The 12,761-nt window shown below is 47.4% G+C and overlaps 1 protein-coding gene across 1 annotated transcript; it reads left to right on the forward strand.

Moving 5' to 3' along the window:
* The first annotated feature begins 10,595 nt into the window (after positions 1-10,595).
* Positions 10,596-12,027, forward strand: LOC123439985. Its single transcript, XM_045116581.1, has 2 exons — positions 10,596-11,474; positions 11,566-12,027. Exons 1-2 carry the CDS (start codon positions 10,727-10,729, stop codon positions 11,622-11,624), a joined length of 807 nt encoding a protein of 268 aa, XP_044972516.1. The 5' UTR covers positions 10,596-10,726; the 3' UTR covers positions 11,625-12,027.
* Positions 12,028-12,761: the final 734 nt, after the last annotated feature.

Below are 12,761 nucleotides of genomic sequence, written 5' to 3' on the forward strand. Positions count from 1 at the left end.
ATGTCATCCAAGGACTTTCTGCAATTCCGCACCAAGAACCCCTATCTCAAGGAGAGGGAAGTGATTGATGGGGTTGAAAATGTCTGGGTAAAGGACCAGTGCAGGATATATCGAGATGTTATTGCTTCCTTCAAGAAGAACCATGTCTCTGTTCAGTGGATTGATCTGGCACATCTTCAGCGGCACATGGAGTACTTTGGTGATGCCCTCTCTCTGGTTGACAAACTGGGCATCAAAGACATCATTACCTTCAAGACGGACTTTGATCCCACTGTAGTGGCCCAGTTTTATGTCACAGTCCATTTCTCACCTGATGATCAGCGTTCCATGATCTGGATGACTGGGTCAAAAAAGATGACTGGTTCCTGGACTGAGTTCATGCAGTTCCTTCACATTGACTTTCAGGGTGCTGACACTCCTCTTGGGCTGCGTCCACATGCTGCAGCCCCCACCAATAGGGCCTCCGCAAAGGACAGACTGTAGTCACTGTATCTGAGGAAGGGGGTGCTTCCCAAGCACCTGGACATCATGCATCGGATTCTTCGCAACACTCTTTTTCCTCGGATTGGTAACTTCGATGAGGTACATGGCTACTTGGCTGAGATGCTGTTACTTTGTGAGGATGCTATGTCTCAAGAGTCTGCTCAGCTGGATATTGCAGATGTGATGTTCACAGAGCTTTGGAACTACATCATCAATCGTAAGGTTCCTATCTATGGGCCTTGCCTGTTTGCATACATTTGCTATAAGTGGGAACAGACTTTTCCGGATGAGGTGCTCTATGCACAATCTGATTACGTTGTGCATGACCCAATCAGGCTGCGCGTCAAGGACAAGTGGGCCAACCCATCTTCATCTTCTCAGCACATGGACACTGATACAGAGACCGCTGCTGGCAGAGGACCTGCCTCTCAGCCCCGCTCATCTGCCATGCCATCTTGGGCTATCAAACTACAGGACAAGATGAAGACACTTTTCTGTATGCAGGCCAAGGGATAGTACCAGACACATGTGGCTCAGAAGCAGAGCCGTCAGAGGCATAAACGTGTTCTCAGGACCTTGGATGTGGACATCTCCAGCGGCTCCGAGGACGACATCACTCCGGAGGCCACCCGGATGCATGCTCAGGGGTACCAGTGGTGTGGCGATGAGGCAGCAGAGGAGGAGCAGACCGACCAGGAAGGGACATACGAGTCTGGTGATCCTGAAGACGAGGAGTAGTTACCTGTGGCATTAGGTGTGCCCCTTTTTGGTGTCTTGTGCCAAAGGGGGAGAGAGTCTAGGATTTGCTTTCACTTCAAACTTTGCATTTCTTTGCTTTATCTCGTATGGTTTGCTTTGAACTCGGTTTGATTCGTTTGCTATCTTGTGTGAGACATGATCTTTCTTATGTGAGATCAGATTTATTTCCATCATATGCTGTGAGTCATATGTCATATATCTCTATCTTTTTATTCTCATATTATTATCTGTGCAAATCCGGTATTGTCATCAATCCACCAAAAAGGGGGAGATTGTTGAGGCATGGTTTATGCCTAAGTAATTTTGGTGATTGATGACAGTACCGTACAGGACTAATCGTGTGTGTCAAGGTTTCAGGTAACACTCGTCAACGGCACAAGACAACTAGTCTCCTCTCTTCTGGAACGGAAACACGGCGCTCTCTACGATTCTCTTTATTTGAGTCATAGGAAAGCCGTACTATTAAGAGGGGATCCATAGTGGAAAGGTTTGGGTGGAATCTATCTTTACACACGCACTCATCACAATTCTCCCCTTCTGTTTTTGGAGCGGCCCTCGCCTACTTCGTCGTGAGCTTCTCTGCAAAAATGGTCCCCAGCGGTAGTACCGCTGGTGTCAGCGGTAGTACCACTGGACTGCCAGCGGTACTACCGCTGACCAGGGGGCGGTAGTACCGCTAGCTAGCGGTACTACCGCTGTCAAGTGGCGGTACTACCGCCAGACAGCGGTAGTACCGCTCCAGGTGCCTTATTCCACCTACCTAGCGGTAGTTCGTGGACGGACCCTTTTGCGAAGACTTTCCCGGCGGTAGTAGTGCTTATGCACTACCAAGGGGCCAGCGGTAGTACTGCTGGTGCTAGCGGTAGTATCGCTGGAAGCCCCAGCGGTAGTACCGCTGCATCCAGCGGTAGTACCGCCAGGCAGCGGTAGTACCGCTCCTTCCCAGCGGTAGTACCGCTGGATCTCGGGCAGAGAGTGGGAAAACGGTCTGAATTTTCCCCCCACTATATAAAGGGTTCTTCTAGCTGAGGAACTCTATCTCTTACCTCTCTAAGCTCCATTGTTGCTCCTCAAGCTTAAAAGTGCCCGATCTCTCTCCCTACCCAATCAAACTTGTTGATTCTTTAGGGATTGGTTGAGAAGGCCTAGATCCACACTTCCACCAAGAGAAAAGTTGATTCCCCCACCTATCCCTTGCGGATCTTGTTACTCTTGGGTGTTTGAGCATCCTAGACGGTTGAGGTCACCTCGAAGCCATATTCCATTGTGGTGAAGCTTCGTGGTCTTGTTGGGAGCCTCCAAGCTTTGTGTGGAGTTGCCCCAATCTTGTTTGTAAAGGTTCGGTCGCCGCCTTCAAGGGCACCTATAATGGAATCACGGTACCTTGCATCGTGTGAGGGCGTGAGGAGAATACGGTGGCCTTAGTGGCTTTTTGGGGAGCATTGTGCCTCCACACCGCTCCAACGGAGACGTACTTCCTGTCAAAAGGAAGGAACTTCGGTAACACATCCTCGTCTCCATCGGTTCCACTTGTGGTTATCTCTACCCTTTACTTTGTATTTGCTTTTACTTGTGACTATATCTTACTTGCCTTAATAGGTCTTGTTGGTAGCATCTATAGGGATCACCTCTTTGTCATATTATTTGTGAACCCGTATAGTGTTTACCTTAACTTGTTAAGATTAATTAAAAAGTGGTCGTTGTCTATTCACCCCCCCCCTCTAGCCAACCATATCGATCCTTTCACACACCTTGTTAGTATTCTTAGGATCGACAAAACCTTCGGGTTGCATCATATACAACTCTTCCTTAAGGAAACCGTTAAGGAACGCCGTTTTGACATCCATCTGCCAGATTTCATAATCGAAAAATGCAGCTATTGCTAACATGATTCTAACGGACTTAAGCATCGCTACGGGTGAGAATGTCTCATCGTAGTCAACTCCTTGAACTTGTGAAAAACCCTTTGCCACAAGTCGAGCTTTATAAACGGTCACATTGCCGTCAGCATCCGTCTTCCTCTTAAAGATCCATTTGTTCTGAATAACCTTGCGGCCCTCAGGTAGTACTTCCAAAGTCCACACTTTGTTCTCATACATGGATCCTATCTCGGACTTCATGGCTTCTAGCCATTTGTTGGAATCTGGGCCCACCATTGCTTCTTCATAATTTGCAGGTTCATTGTTGTCTAACAACATGATTGACAAGACGGGATTACCGTACCACTCTGGAGAAGCACGTGGTCTTGTCGACCTGCGTGGTTCGACGGAAACTTGAACCGGAGTTTCATGATCATCATCATTAACTTCCTCCTCAACCGGTGTCGCAACGACAGAGGTTTACCCTTGCCCTGCGCCACCATCCAGAGGGATCAGAGGTTCGACAACCTCATCAAGTTATATCTTCCTCCCACTCAATTCTCTCGAGAGAAACTCTTTCTCGAGAAAAGCTCCATTTTTAGCAACAAACACTTTGCCCTCGGATTTGAGATAGAAGGTGTACCCAACTGTCTCTTTTGGGTAACCTATGAAGATGCACTTTTCCACTTTGGGTTCCAGCTTTTCAGGCTGAAGCTTTTTGACATAAGCATCACATCCCCAAACTTTAATAAATGACAACTTTGGCCTTTTGCCATACCACAGTTCGTATGGTGTCGTCTCAACGGATTTTGATGGTGCCCTATTTAAAGTGAATGCAGCTGTTTCTAATGCATAACCCCAAAACGATAACGGCAAATCGGTAAGAGACATCATAGATCGCACCATCTCTAATAAAGTACGATTACGACGTTCGGACACACCATTACGCTGTGGTGTTCCAGGCGGTGTCAACTGTGAAACAATTCCACATTGTCTTAAGTGAGCACCAAACTCGAAACTCAGATATTCACCCCCACGATCAGACCGTAGGAACTTGATCTTCTTGTTACGATGATTTTCAACTTCACTCTGAAATTGCTTGAACTTTTCAAATGTTTCACACTTGTGCTTCATTAAGTAGACATAACCATATCTACTCAAATCGTCAGTGAAGGTGAGAAAATAACGATATCCGCCGCGTGCCTCTACGCTCATCGGACCACACACATCGGTATGTATGATTTCCAACAAGTCAGTTGCGCGCTCCATTGTTCAGGAGAACGGAGTTTTAGTCATCTTGCCCATGAGGCATGGTTCGCACGTGTCAAGTGAATCAAAGTCAAGTGACTCCAAAAGTCCATCCGCATGGAGTTTCTTCATGCGCTTTACACCAATATGACCTAAGTGGTAGTGCCAAAAAAATATGGTGCTATCATTGTTAACTCTAACTCTTTTGGTCTCAATGTTATGTATGTGTGTATCACTATCAAGATTCAATATGAACAATCCTCTCACATTGGGTGCATGACCATAAAAGATGTTACTCATAGAAATAGAACAACCATTATTCTCTGACTTAAAAGAGTAACCGTCTCGCAATAAACAAGATCCAGATATAATGTTCATGCTCAACGCAGGCACTAAATAACAATGACTCAAGTTCATAACTAATCCTGATGGTAACTGAAGTGAAACTGTGCTGACGGCGATTGCATCAACCTTGGAACCATTTCCCACGCGCATCGTCACTTCATCTTTCGCCAGCCTTCGTTTATTCTGTAGTTCCTGTTTCGAGTTGCAAATATGAGCAAGAGAACCGGTATCGAATACCGAGGCACTACTACGAGAGCCGGTTAAGTACACATCAATAACATGTATATCAAATATACCTGATTTTTCAGCCAGATACTTGGGGCAATTGCGCTTCCAGTGACCCATACCCTTGCAATAGTAACACTCTGTTTCAGGCTTAGGTCCAGCTTTGGGTTTCTTCTTCGGATTGGCAAAAGGCTTGCCGCTCTTCTTCGAATTACCCTTCTTGCCTTTGCCGTTTCTCTTGAAACTAGTGGTCTTATTCACCATTAACACTTGATGCTCTTTACGGAGTTCAGACTCTGCGACTTTCAGCATTGCAAACAACTCGTCGGGAGACTTGTTCATCCCTTGCATGTTGTAGTTCAACACAAAGCCTTTATAGCTTGGCGGCAGTGATTGAAGGATTCTGTCAGTGATAGCTTCTTGCGGGAGTTCAATCCCCAGCTCAGCTAGACGGTTTGAGTACCCAGACATTTTGAGCACATGTTCACTGACAGACGAGTTCTCCTCCATCTTGCAAGCATAGAATTTATCGGAGGTCTCATACCTCTCGATCCGGGCGTTCTTCTGAAAGATAAACTTCAACTCCTGGAACATCTCAAATGCTCCATGATGCTCAAAGCGACGTCAAAGTCCCGGCTCTAAGCCATACAAGACTGCACATTGAACTACTGAGTAGTCCTCCTTACGTGCTAACCAAGCGTTCTTAACATCCTGATCAGCCGTAGCGGGTGGTTCATCTCCTAGATCAGCTTAAGATTACGAGCCCAGTCTACAAAGTTGCTTCCATCATCTTTCAACTTAGCTTTCTCTTGGAACGTATTAAAATTCAGGGTGAATGTCGCATGAGCCATGATCTACAACACAAATATATTCAAAGTGGACTTAGACTATGTTCAAGATAATTAGAGTTTAACTTAATCAAATTACTCGCTAAACTCCCACTCAAAAAGTACATCTGTCTAGTCATTTGAGTGGTTCATGATCCACTTACACTAGCTCAAGTCCGATCATCACGTGAGTTGAGCATAGTTTCAGTGGTAAGCATCCCTATGCTAATCATATCATCTATATGATTCATGACCGACCTTTCGGTCTCATGTGTTCCGAGGCCATGTCTGCACATGCTAGGCTCGTCAAGCTTAACCCGAGTGTTCCGCGTGCGCAACTGTTTTGCACCCGTTGTATGTGAACGTTGAGTCTATCACACCCGATCATCACGTGGTGTCTCGAAATGACGAACTGTAGCAATGGTGCACAGTCGGGGAGAACACAATTTCGTCTTGAAATTTTAGTGAGAGATCACCTCATAATGCTACCGTCATTCTAAGCAAAATAAGGTGCATAAAAGGATTAACATCACATGCAATTCATAAGTGACATGATATGGCCATCATCACGTGCTCCTTGATCTCCATCACCAAAGCACCGGCACGATCTTCTTGTCAGCGGCGCCACACCATGATCTCCATCAACGTGTCGCCATCGGGGTTGTCGTGCTACTCATGCTATTACTACTAAAGCTACATCCTAGCAAAATAGTAAACGCATCTGCAAGCACAAACATTAGTATAAAGACAACCCTATGGCTCCTGCCGGTTGCGGTACCATCGACGTGCAAGTCGATATTATCTATTACAACATGATCATATCATACATCCAATATATCACATCACATCGTTGGCCATATCACATCACAAGCATACCCTGCAAAAACAAGTTAGACGTCCTCTAATTTTGTTGTTGCATGTTTTACGTGGTGACCATGGGTATCTAGTAGGATCGCATCTTACTTACGCAAACACCACAACGGAGATATATGAGTTGCTAGTTAACCTCATCCAAGGACCTCCTCGGTCAAATCCGATTCAACTAAAGTTGGAGAAACTGACACCCGCCAGTCATCTTTGAGCAACGGAGTTACTCGTAGCGATGAAACCAGTCTCTCGTAAGCGTACGAGTAATGTCGGTCCGAGCCGCTTCGACCCAACAATACCGCGGAATCAAGAAAAGACTAAGGAGGGCAGCAAAATGCACATCACCGCCCACAAAAACTTTTGTGTTCTACTCGAGAAGACATCTACGCATGAACCTAGCTCATGATGCCACTGTTGGGGAACGTCGCATGGGAAACAAAAAATTTCCTACGCGCACGAAGACCTATCATGGTGATGTCCATCTACGAGAGGGGATGTGTGATCTACGTACCCTTGTAGACCGTACAGTAGAAGCGCTAGTGAACACGGTTGATGTAGTGGAACGTCCTCACGTCCCTCGATCCGCCCCGTGAACCGTCCCGCGATCAGTCCCACGATCTAATGCCGAATGGACGGCACCTCCGCGTTCAGCACACGTACAGCTCGACGATGATCTCGGCCTTCTTGATCCAGCAAGAGAGACGGAGAGGTAGAAGAGTTCTCCGGCAGCGTGACGGCGCTCCGGAGGTTGGTGGTGATCTTATCTCAGCACGGCTCCGCCCGAGCTCCGCAGAAACGTGATCTAGAGGAAAAACCGTGGAGGTATGTGGTCGGGCTGCCGTGGAAAAGTCGTCTCAAATCAGCCCTAAAACCTCCGTATATATAGGGGGAAGAGGGGGAGCCTTGCCTTGGGGTCCAAGGACCCCTAAGGGCTTCGGCCGAGCCAAGGGGGGCAGCCCTCCCCTTCCAAACCGAGTCCAACTAGGTTTGGAAGGAGGAGTCCTTCCCCCTTTTCCGACCTTCTCTTTTTTTTTCTCTTTGATTTTCTTCCTATGGTGCATAGGGCCTTCTTGGGCTGTCCCACCAGCCCACTAAGGGCTGGTGCGCCACCCCCAAGGCCTATGGGCTTCCCCGGGGTGGGTTGCCCCTCCCCCCCGGTAAACTCCCGGAACCCATTCGTCATTCCCGGTACATTCCCGGTAACTCCGAAAACCTTCCGGTAATCAAATGAGGTCATCATATATATCAATCTTCGTTTCTGGACCATTCCGGAAACCCTCGTGATGTCCGTGATCTCATCCGGGACTCCGAACAACATTCGGTAACCAACCATATAACTCAAATACGCATAAAACAACGTCGAACCTTAAGTGTGCAGACCCTGCGGGTTCGAGAACTATGTAGACATGAACCGAGAGACTCCTCGGTCAATATCCAATAGCGGGACCTGGATGCCCATATTGGATCCTACATATTCTACGAAGATCTTATCATTTGAACCTCAGTGCCAAGGATTCATATAATCCCGTATGTCATTCCCTTTGTCCTTCGTTATGTTACTTGCCCGAGATTCGATCGTCCGTATCCGCATACCTATTTCAATCTCGTTTATCGGCAAGTCTCTTTACTCGTTCCGTAATACAAGATCCCGCAACTTACACTAAGTCACATTGCTTGCAAGGCTTGTGTGTGATGTTGTATTACCGAGTGGGCCCCGAGATACCTCCCCGTCACACGGAGTGACAAATCCCAGTCTCGATCCATACTAACTCAACGAACACCTTCGGAGATACCTGTAGAGCATCTTTATAGTCACCCAGTTACGTTGCGACGTTTGATACTCACAAGTATTCCTCCGGTGTTAGTGAGTTACATGATCTCATGGTCACAGGAACAAATACTTGACACGCAGAAAACTTTAGCAACAAAATGACACGATCAACATGCTACGTCTATTAGTTTGGGTCTAGTCCATCACATGATTCTCCTAATGACGTGATCCAGTTATCAAGCAACAACACCTTGTTCGTAATCAGAAGACACTGACTATCTTTGATCAACTGGCTAGCCAACTAGAGGCTTGCTAGGGACAGTGTTTTGTCTATGTATCCACACATGTATATAAGTCTTCATTCAATACAATTATAGCATGGATAATAAACGATTATCTTGATACATGAATTATAATAATAACTATATTTATTATTGCCTCTAGGGCATAATTCCAACAGTTTTGTCTATGTATCCACACCTGTATTGGTGTTTCCAATCAATACAATTATATCATGGATAATAAACGATTATCATGAACAAACAAATATAATAATAACTAATTTATTATTGCCTCTAGGGCATATTTCCAACATTTAGTTCATTACTAAACTTTCATATGTTGTGTGAGAGTAATAGGCCATTTATTTGTGCAGCAAGCCGAGGCACTTGTTTTATACAAGTCTAAAGATCATAAAAATAGGCCATTTGCATTGATGCATTGTTGGTTAGAATTGCAAAAGCATCCAAAGTGGGAGACTCGTGTGGTTTCGAAGGGGCCTAAAAAAGCAGAAGAAAACTTTTGATGGGTACAACTTATAATGATGAAGACTTCGGTAGCCCTCATGCTCAACTAGATCATCTTGAAGCAGAAAGTGAAATGTTTTGTTTGTGATCCGTTGATTCATTTGAATAAACGTACTCAGTTGTTCCGCATGAGTGCGAGATGGGGTCACCTTTACTCCCATAGATTTGTAGTTGTAGTCTCGTGGACCGCTGTTTCGCTCATCTCCAGCTATCATATTACGCATTATGATGGAGGCTTTCATGACATCACCAATTTCTTTGCGCTTCCAACCTTTAGCTGGCCCCCGAACAATGGCAAAGCGGGATTGCAGAACTCCAAAGGATTTCTCCAAATCTTTTCTGGTTCCCTCTTGCCTTTTGGCGAAATGTTTCTTCTTCCTGCCTTGTGGAGCTGGTATTGTCTTCACAAATGTTGCCCATGATGGATATATACCATCTGCAAGGTAGTACCCCATTGTGTATGGATGACCATTGATGGTATAATTCACTTTAGGAGCTTCCCCTTCAGTTAGCTTTGCAAACACATGTGAACGTTGAAGAACATTTATGTCATTGAGAGACCCTGGTAAACCAAAGAATGCATGCCAAATTCAAAGATCCTTCGAAGCAACTGCCTCCAGAATCATTGTGGGCTTATTCACATGACCTTTAAACATGCCATGACATTTTTTAGTATCTCTTCCGCGATACAAATACTGCCGCCCCAGCGTCGAACCGCCATGACGTCGACCATCCGCCTTCTCTTCCTCCTAGCACTCCGCAAATGCTAGATCATCGTCGTCCGATGAAGACGACGACGAATTCATGAGCATATCCAAAACGAATCCGGTTTCACTCATTGTGTTGTAGGAGAGAAGACACAAGACTTGGAAGAGAGATCAGTGAAGCACAAGATAGAATGATTTAAGAGAGGTGAGAATTGGTCGTATATATAGGACTGGAATAGAGCCGTTGGAATAGAGCGGTTGGAATAGAGCCGCTGGAGGTTATAAAATGGTAGTTGAATTGATAGTTATAAAATATTATTAAAATATAGGAGAGAGATTATACACATTATATATATATATATATATATATATATATATATATATATATATATGTATGTATGTATATATATATGTTCTACTGTAAAACTGGATGTGTATAAAAAATCTTTTTAAAGCATTGTCTGTATGAACATATAGACATTTAAATATAAACATACTATTAAAGATGCTCTTACCACCTGGAATCCCATGCCTTCCAACCAAAAAACGGATGGTAAATGTGGCCTCGTCTCAAATCCCATTTCGAGACTCCAGCAGCCACGAAACAAAAACGCTGTAAGGAAAAAGAAAAAACCCGAGCCTTTCTTCAATCTCACACACGTCTGCCTTTGCCGCGCCCGTTTAAAAGGCACTACCAGCACCAGCACCAGCACCAGCAGCAGTCCACCACCCACGCAAACGCCAAAGCCCCATTCCCCCGACCCCAACAGTTGGACGACAGGGTGCGCACGCACACTCACCCGCACGTCCAAAGCACGGGAGCGCGCTCATGCACATCCTGCGTCTCCTCGCGGCGCGGCGTTTCCGCCGCCGCGCCGTGTCCACTATCAGAGCGAGCGCGACGGCGCCGGCCACGCCGTGCGGCTACAGCGAGGACGACGGCCCCTTCTTCGACCTCGACCTGTCGTGCTGCTCCGCGCCCGCATCCAGCGCCGAGTCGAGCTCCGAGTCCGAGGACTCTTCCTGCGCCGGCGAGGTCGACTTGGTCATCTTGCTGCAGCGGAGCTGCTCCGCGTCGCCGTCCTACGAGCGCCTCTCCTTCAGCCGCTGCGGGTGGGGGGGAGCGCCCCCGCCGGCCAAATTCTGCGCGTCGGAGCCCAGCGACGCCGCCGCACGTTTCAGCACCAGCAGCAGGCGCGGGAAGCTGCGCACGCTCAGCTTCGGATCCGCCAAGGCCGCCTTCTACGGCGGCCGCGCCAGCTTCTCCCGGAGCTCCAACAGCAGGCGCTCAGCGAGGCTCTTCGCCGCGTTCGCGCACGGCTCGCCGGACCAAGACCAGGAGGAGGCCAAGAGGACACCCACACCCTCAGCCGACGTGATCAGGCGGTGCCTGAGCAAGATCTCGAGGCGGTTGCGGAGGGTGGCGCCTGGGGCCGCTGCCGTGGATATCCGGCTGCGGAAGAGCCGCTCGGTGTCCACGGCGCAGTCGTCGCCACCTTGCCGGGACGACTCGCTCGTGGAGAAGCAGGACGGCATCGCGAGTGCCATCGCGCACTGCAAGGAGTCCATCCATCGTGGTACGTGACCGCTGGCTTCTACGTTCCTTGCCTCCATTAATCGTTGACTGATGAAGCAGTTCTGACGTGCGTTTCTCCTTGCTTTGTGCAGCGTCCATATCGGAGGGCGACTCGTCGCTGCTGCGGTCCCGGAGTGACCCAGGAACGTAACTTGCACTCTCATAGTTATTTTTTCCAACCATTTCGCCTCGGAATCGTGGAGCAAGCGAGGCGGAAGCTTCGCGCTGAATTTCAATTTCGCAAAGGAAGCAATGAAAGACGAAGTACAAATTGTTAAAGCTTGAAGTGCATGCGGTGGTTTAGGAAGCTAGCAGGATCTTTAACCGTCCTCTTTTTCTTTTGTGTGTGGGTGAGCTCTTTCTCTTTGTAGTTTAGGCGTGGGGAAAGGCCGAAAGAGCTCCTTTTAGGCTCTTTTCGCCACCTCCCACATGTACAAGCGTGGAGTTGTGCCAGTTTAATCTTACTTTCGTTCGGTTTTTTTCTGTGCCTTCTTCATCTTTTCGTCTTGTAACACGAAAATAGATTTGTAACACGACCTTTCGTGTGTGTGTAATTACGCATTCCACTCCTAGTACGCTCCTAGCCTGTTGACACTACAGGAATAGAGCATGGATCATGGTGTATAATAGCTTCCATTTCCATGATCGATCATGTGCACACGCACACGTAGGGGATGTTAAGCTTGGGCCTCTTGTGATTGTGCTTGGAAGAACTTGGCGTACATAATGGGTTCTTCCTGGCTCTTTCGTCAAAAAGGAAGCTCTTCTCTTCTTGCTTGTCCAAAGCAAAGCTGAGGGGAAACGGAAGGTTTGGATCTCGGGAAAGCTGAAAAGGCTCCCGGGCCCTTCCGCGGCGCCATGATGGCTGATGAGCCGGTGCTGGTGGAGGGCAGGTCAGGGAAATTGCTCAAGAGCGATGTGTCTACGTACGATATGGATGTGGGTGGTGAGGACAAAGATATGCGCGTGATTCTGAGGGGTCTCAGGCTGCTCGGGGAACCGCGCTGCGCCCATTTCTTTCGGCTTTGTCTATCTCCACTCCATGCTCGTTTTGCTTTCTTTTCTTGTGCCTTTCGTTTACTTCCTCCTGTTTATCCCCGACCCCATCCATCACCTGTGCGTCTGTGTGCGAGGCGAGGCGAGGTGGAAAAGGGCCCGAAGCCACATTAGCTTTGACGGACGTCCTGAGTAGGAAAAGGGGGTCGGAAAGCATTGTTTAGTCTCACCTTTGCTGGCCTTTAATCTGGTTATAATTAGGAGAGGAGAGCTAAGGAAAGTTTGTTTAAGC

Source organism: Hordeum vulgare, chromosome 3H (assembly GCF_904849725.1).
Source record: "Hordeum vulgare subsp. vulgare chromosome 3H, MorexV3_pseudomolecules_assembly, whole genome shotgun sequence".
NCBI lineage: Eukaryota > Viridiplantae > Streptophyta > Magnoliopsida > Poales > Poaceae > Hordeum > Hordeum vulgare.

Coding starts and splice junctions, on each gene's coding strand:
- LOC123439985 (XM_045116581.1), top strand. CDS start 10,727: ATGCACATCCTGCGTCTCCTCGCGGCGCGGCGTTTCCGCCGCCGCGCC. Junction 11,475..11,565: donor CAAGGAGTCCATCCATCGTG/GTACGTGACCGC, acceptor TGCTTTGTGCAG/CGTCCATATCGGAGGGCGAC.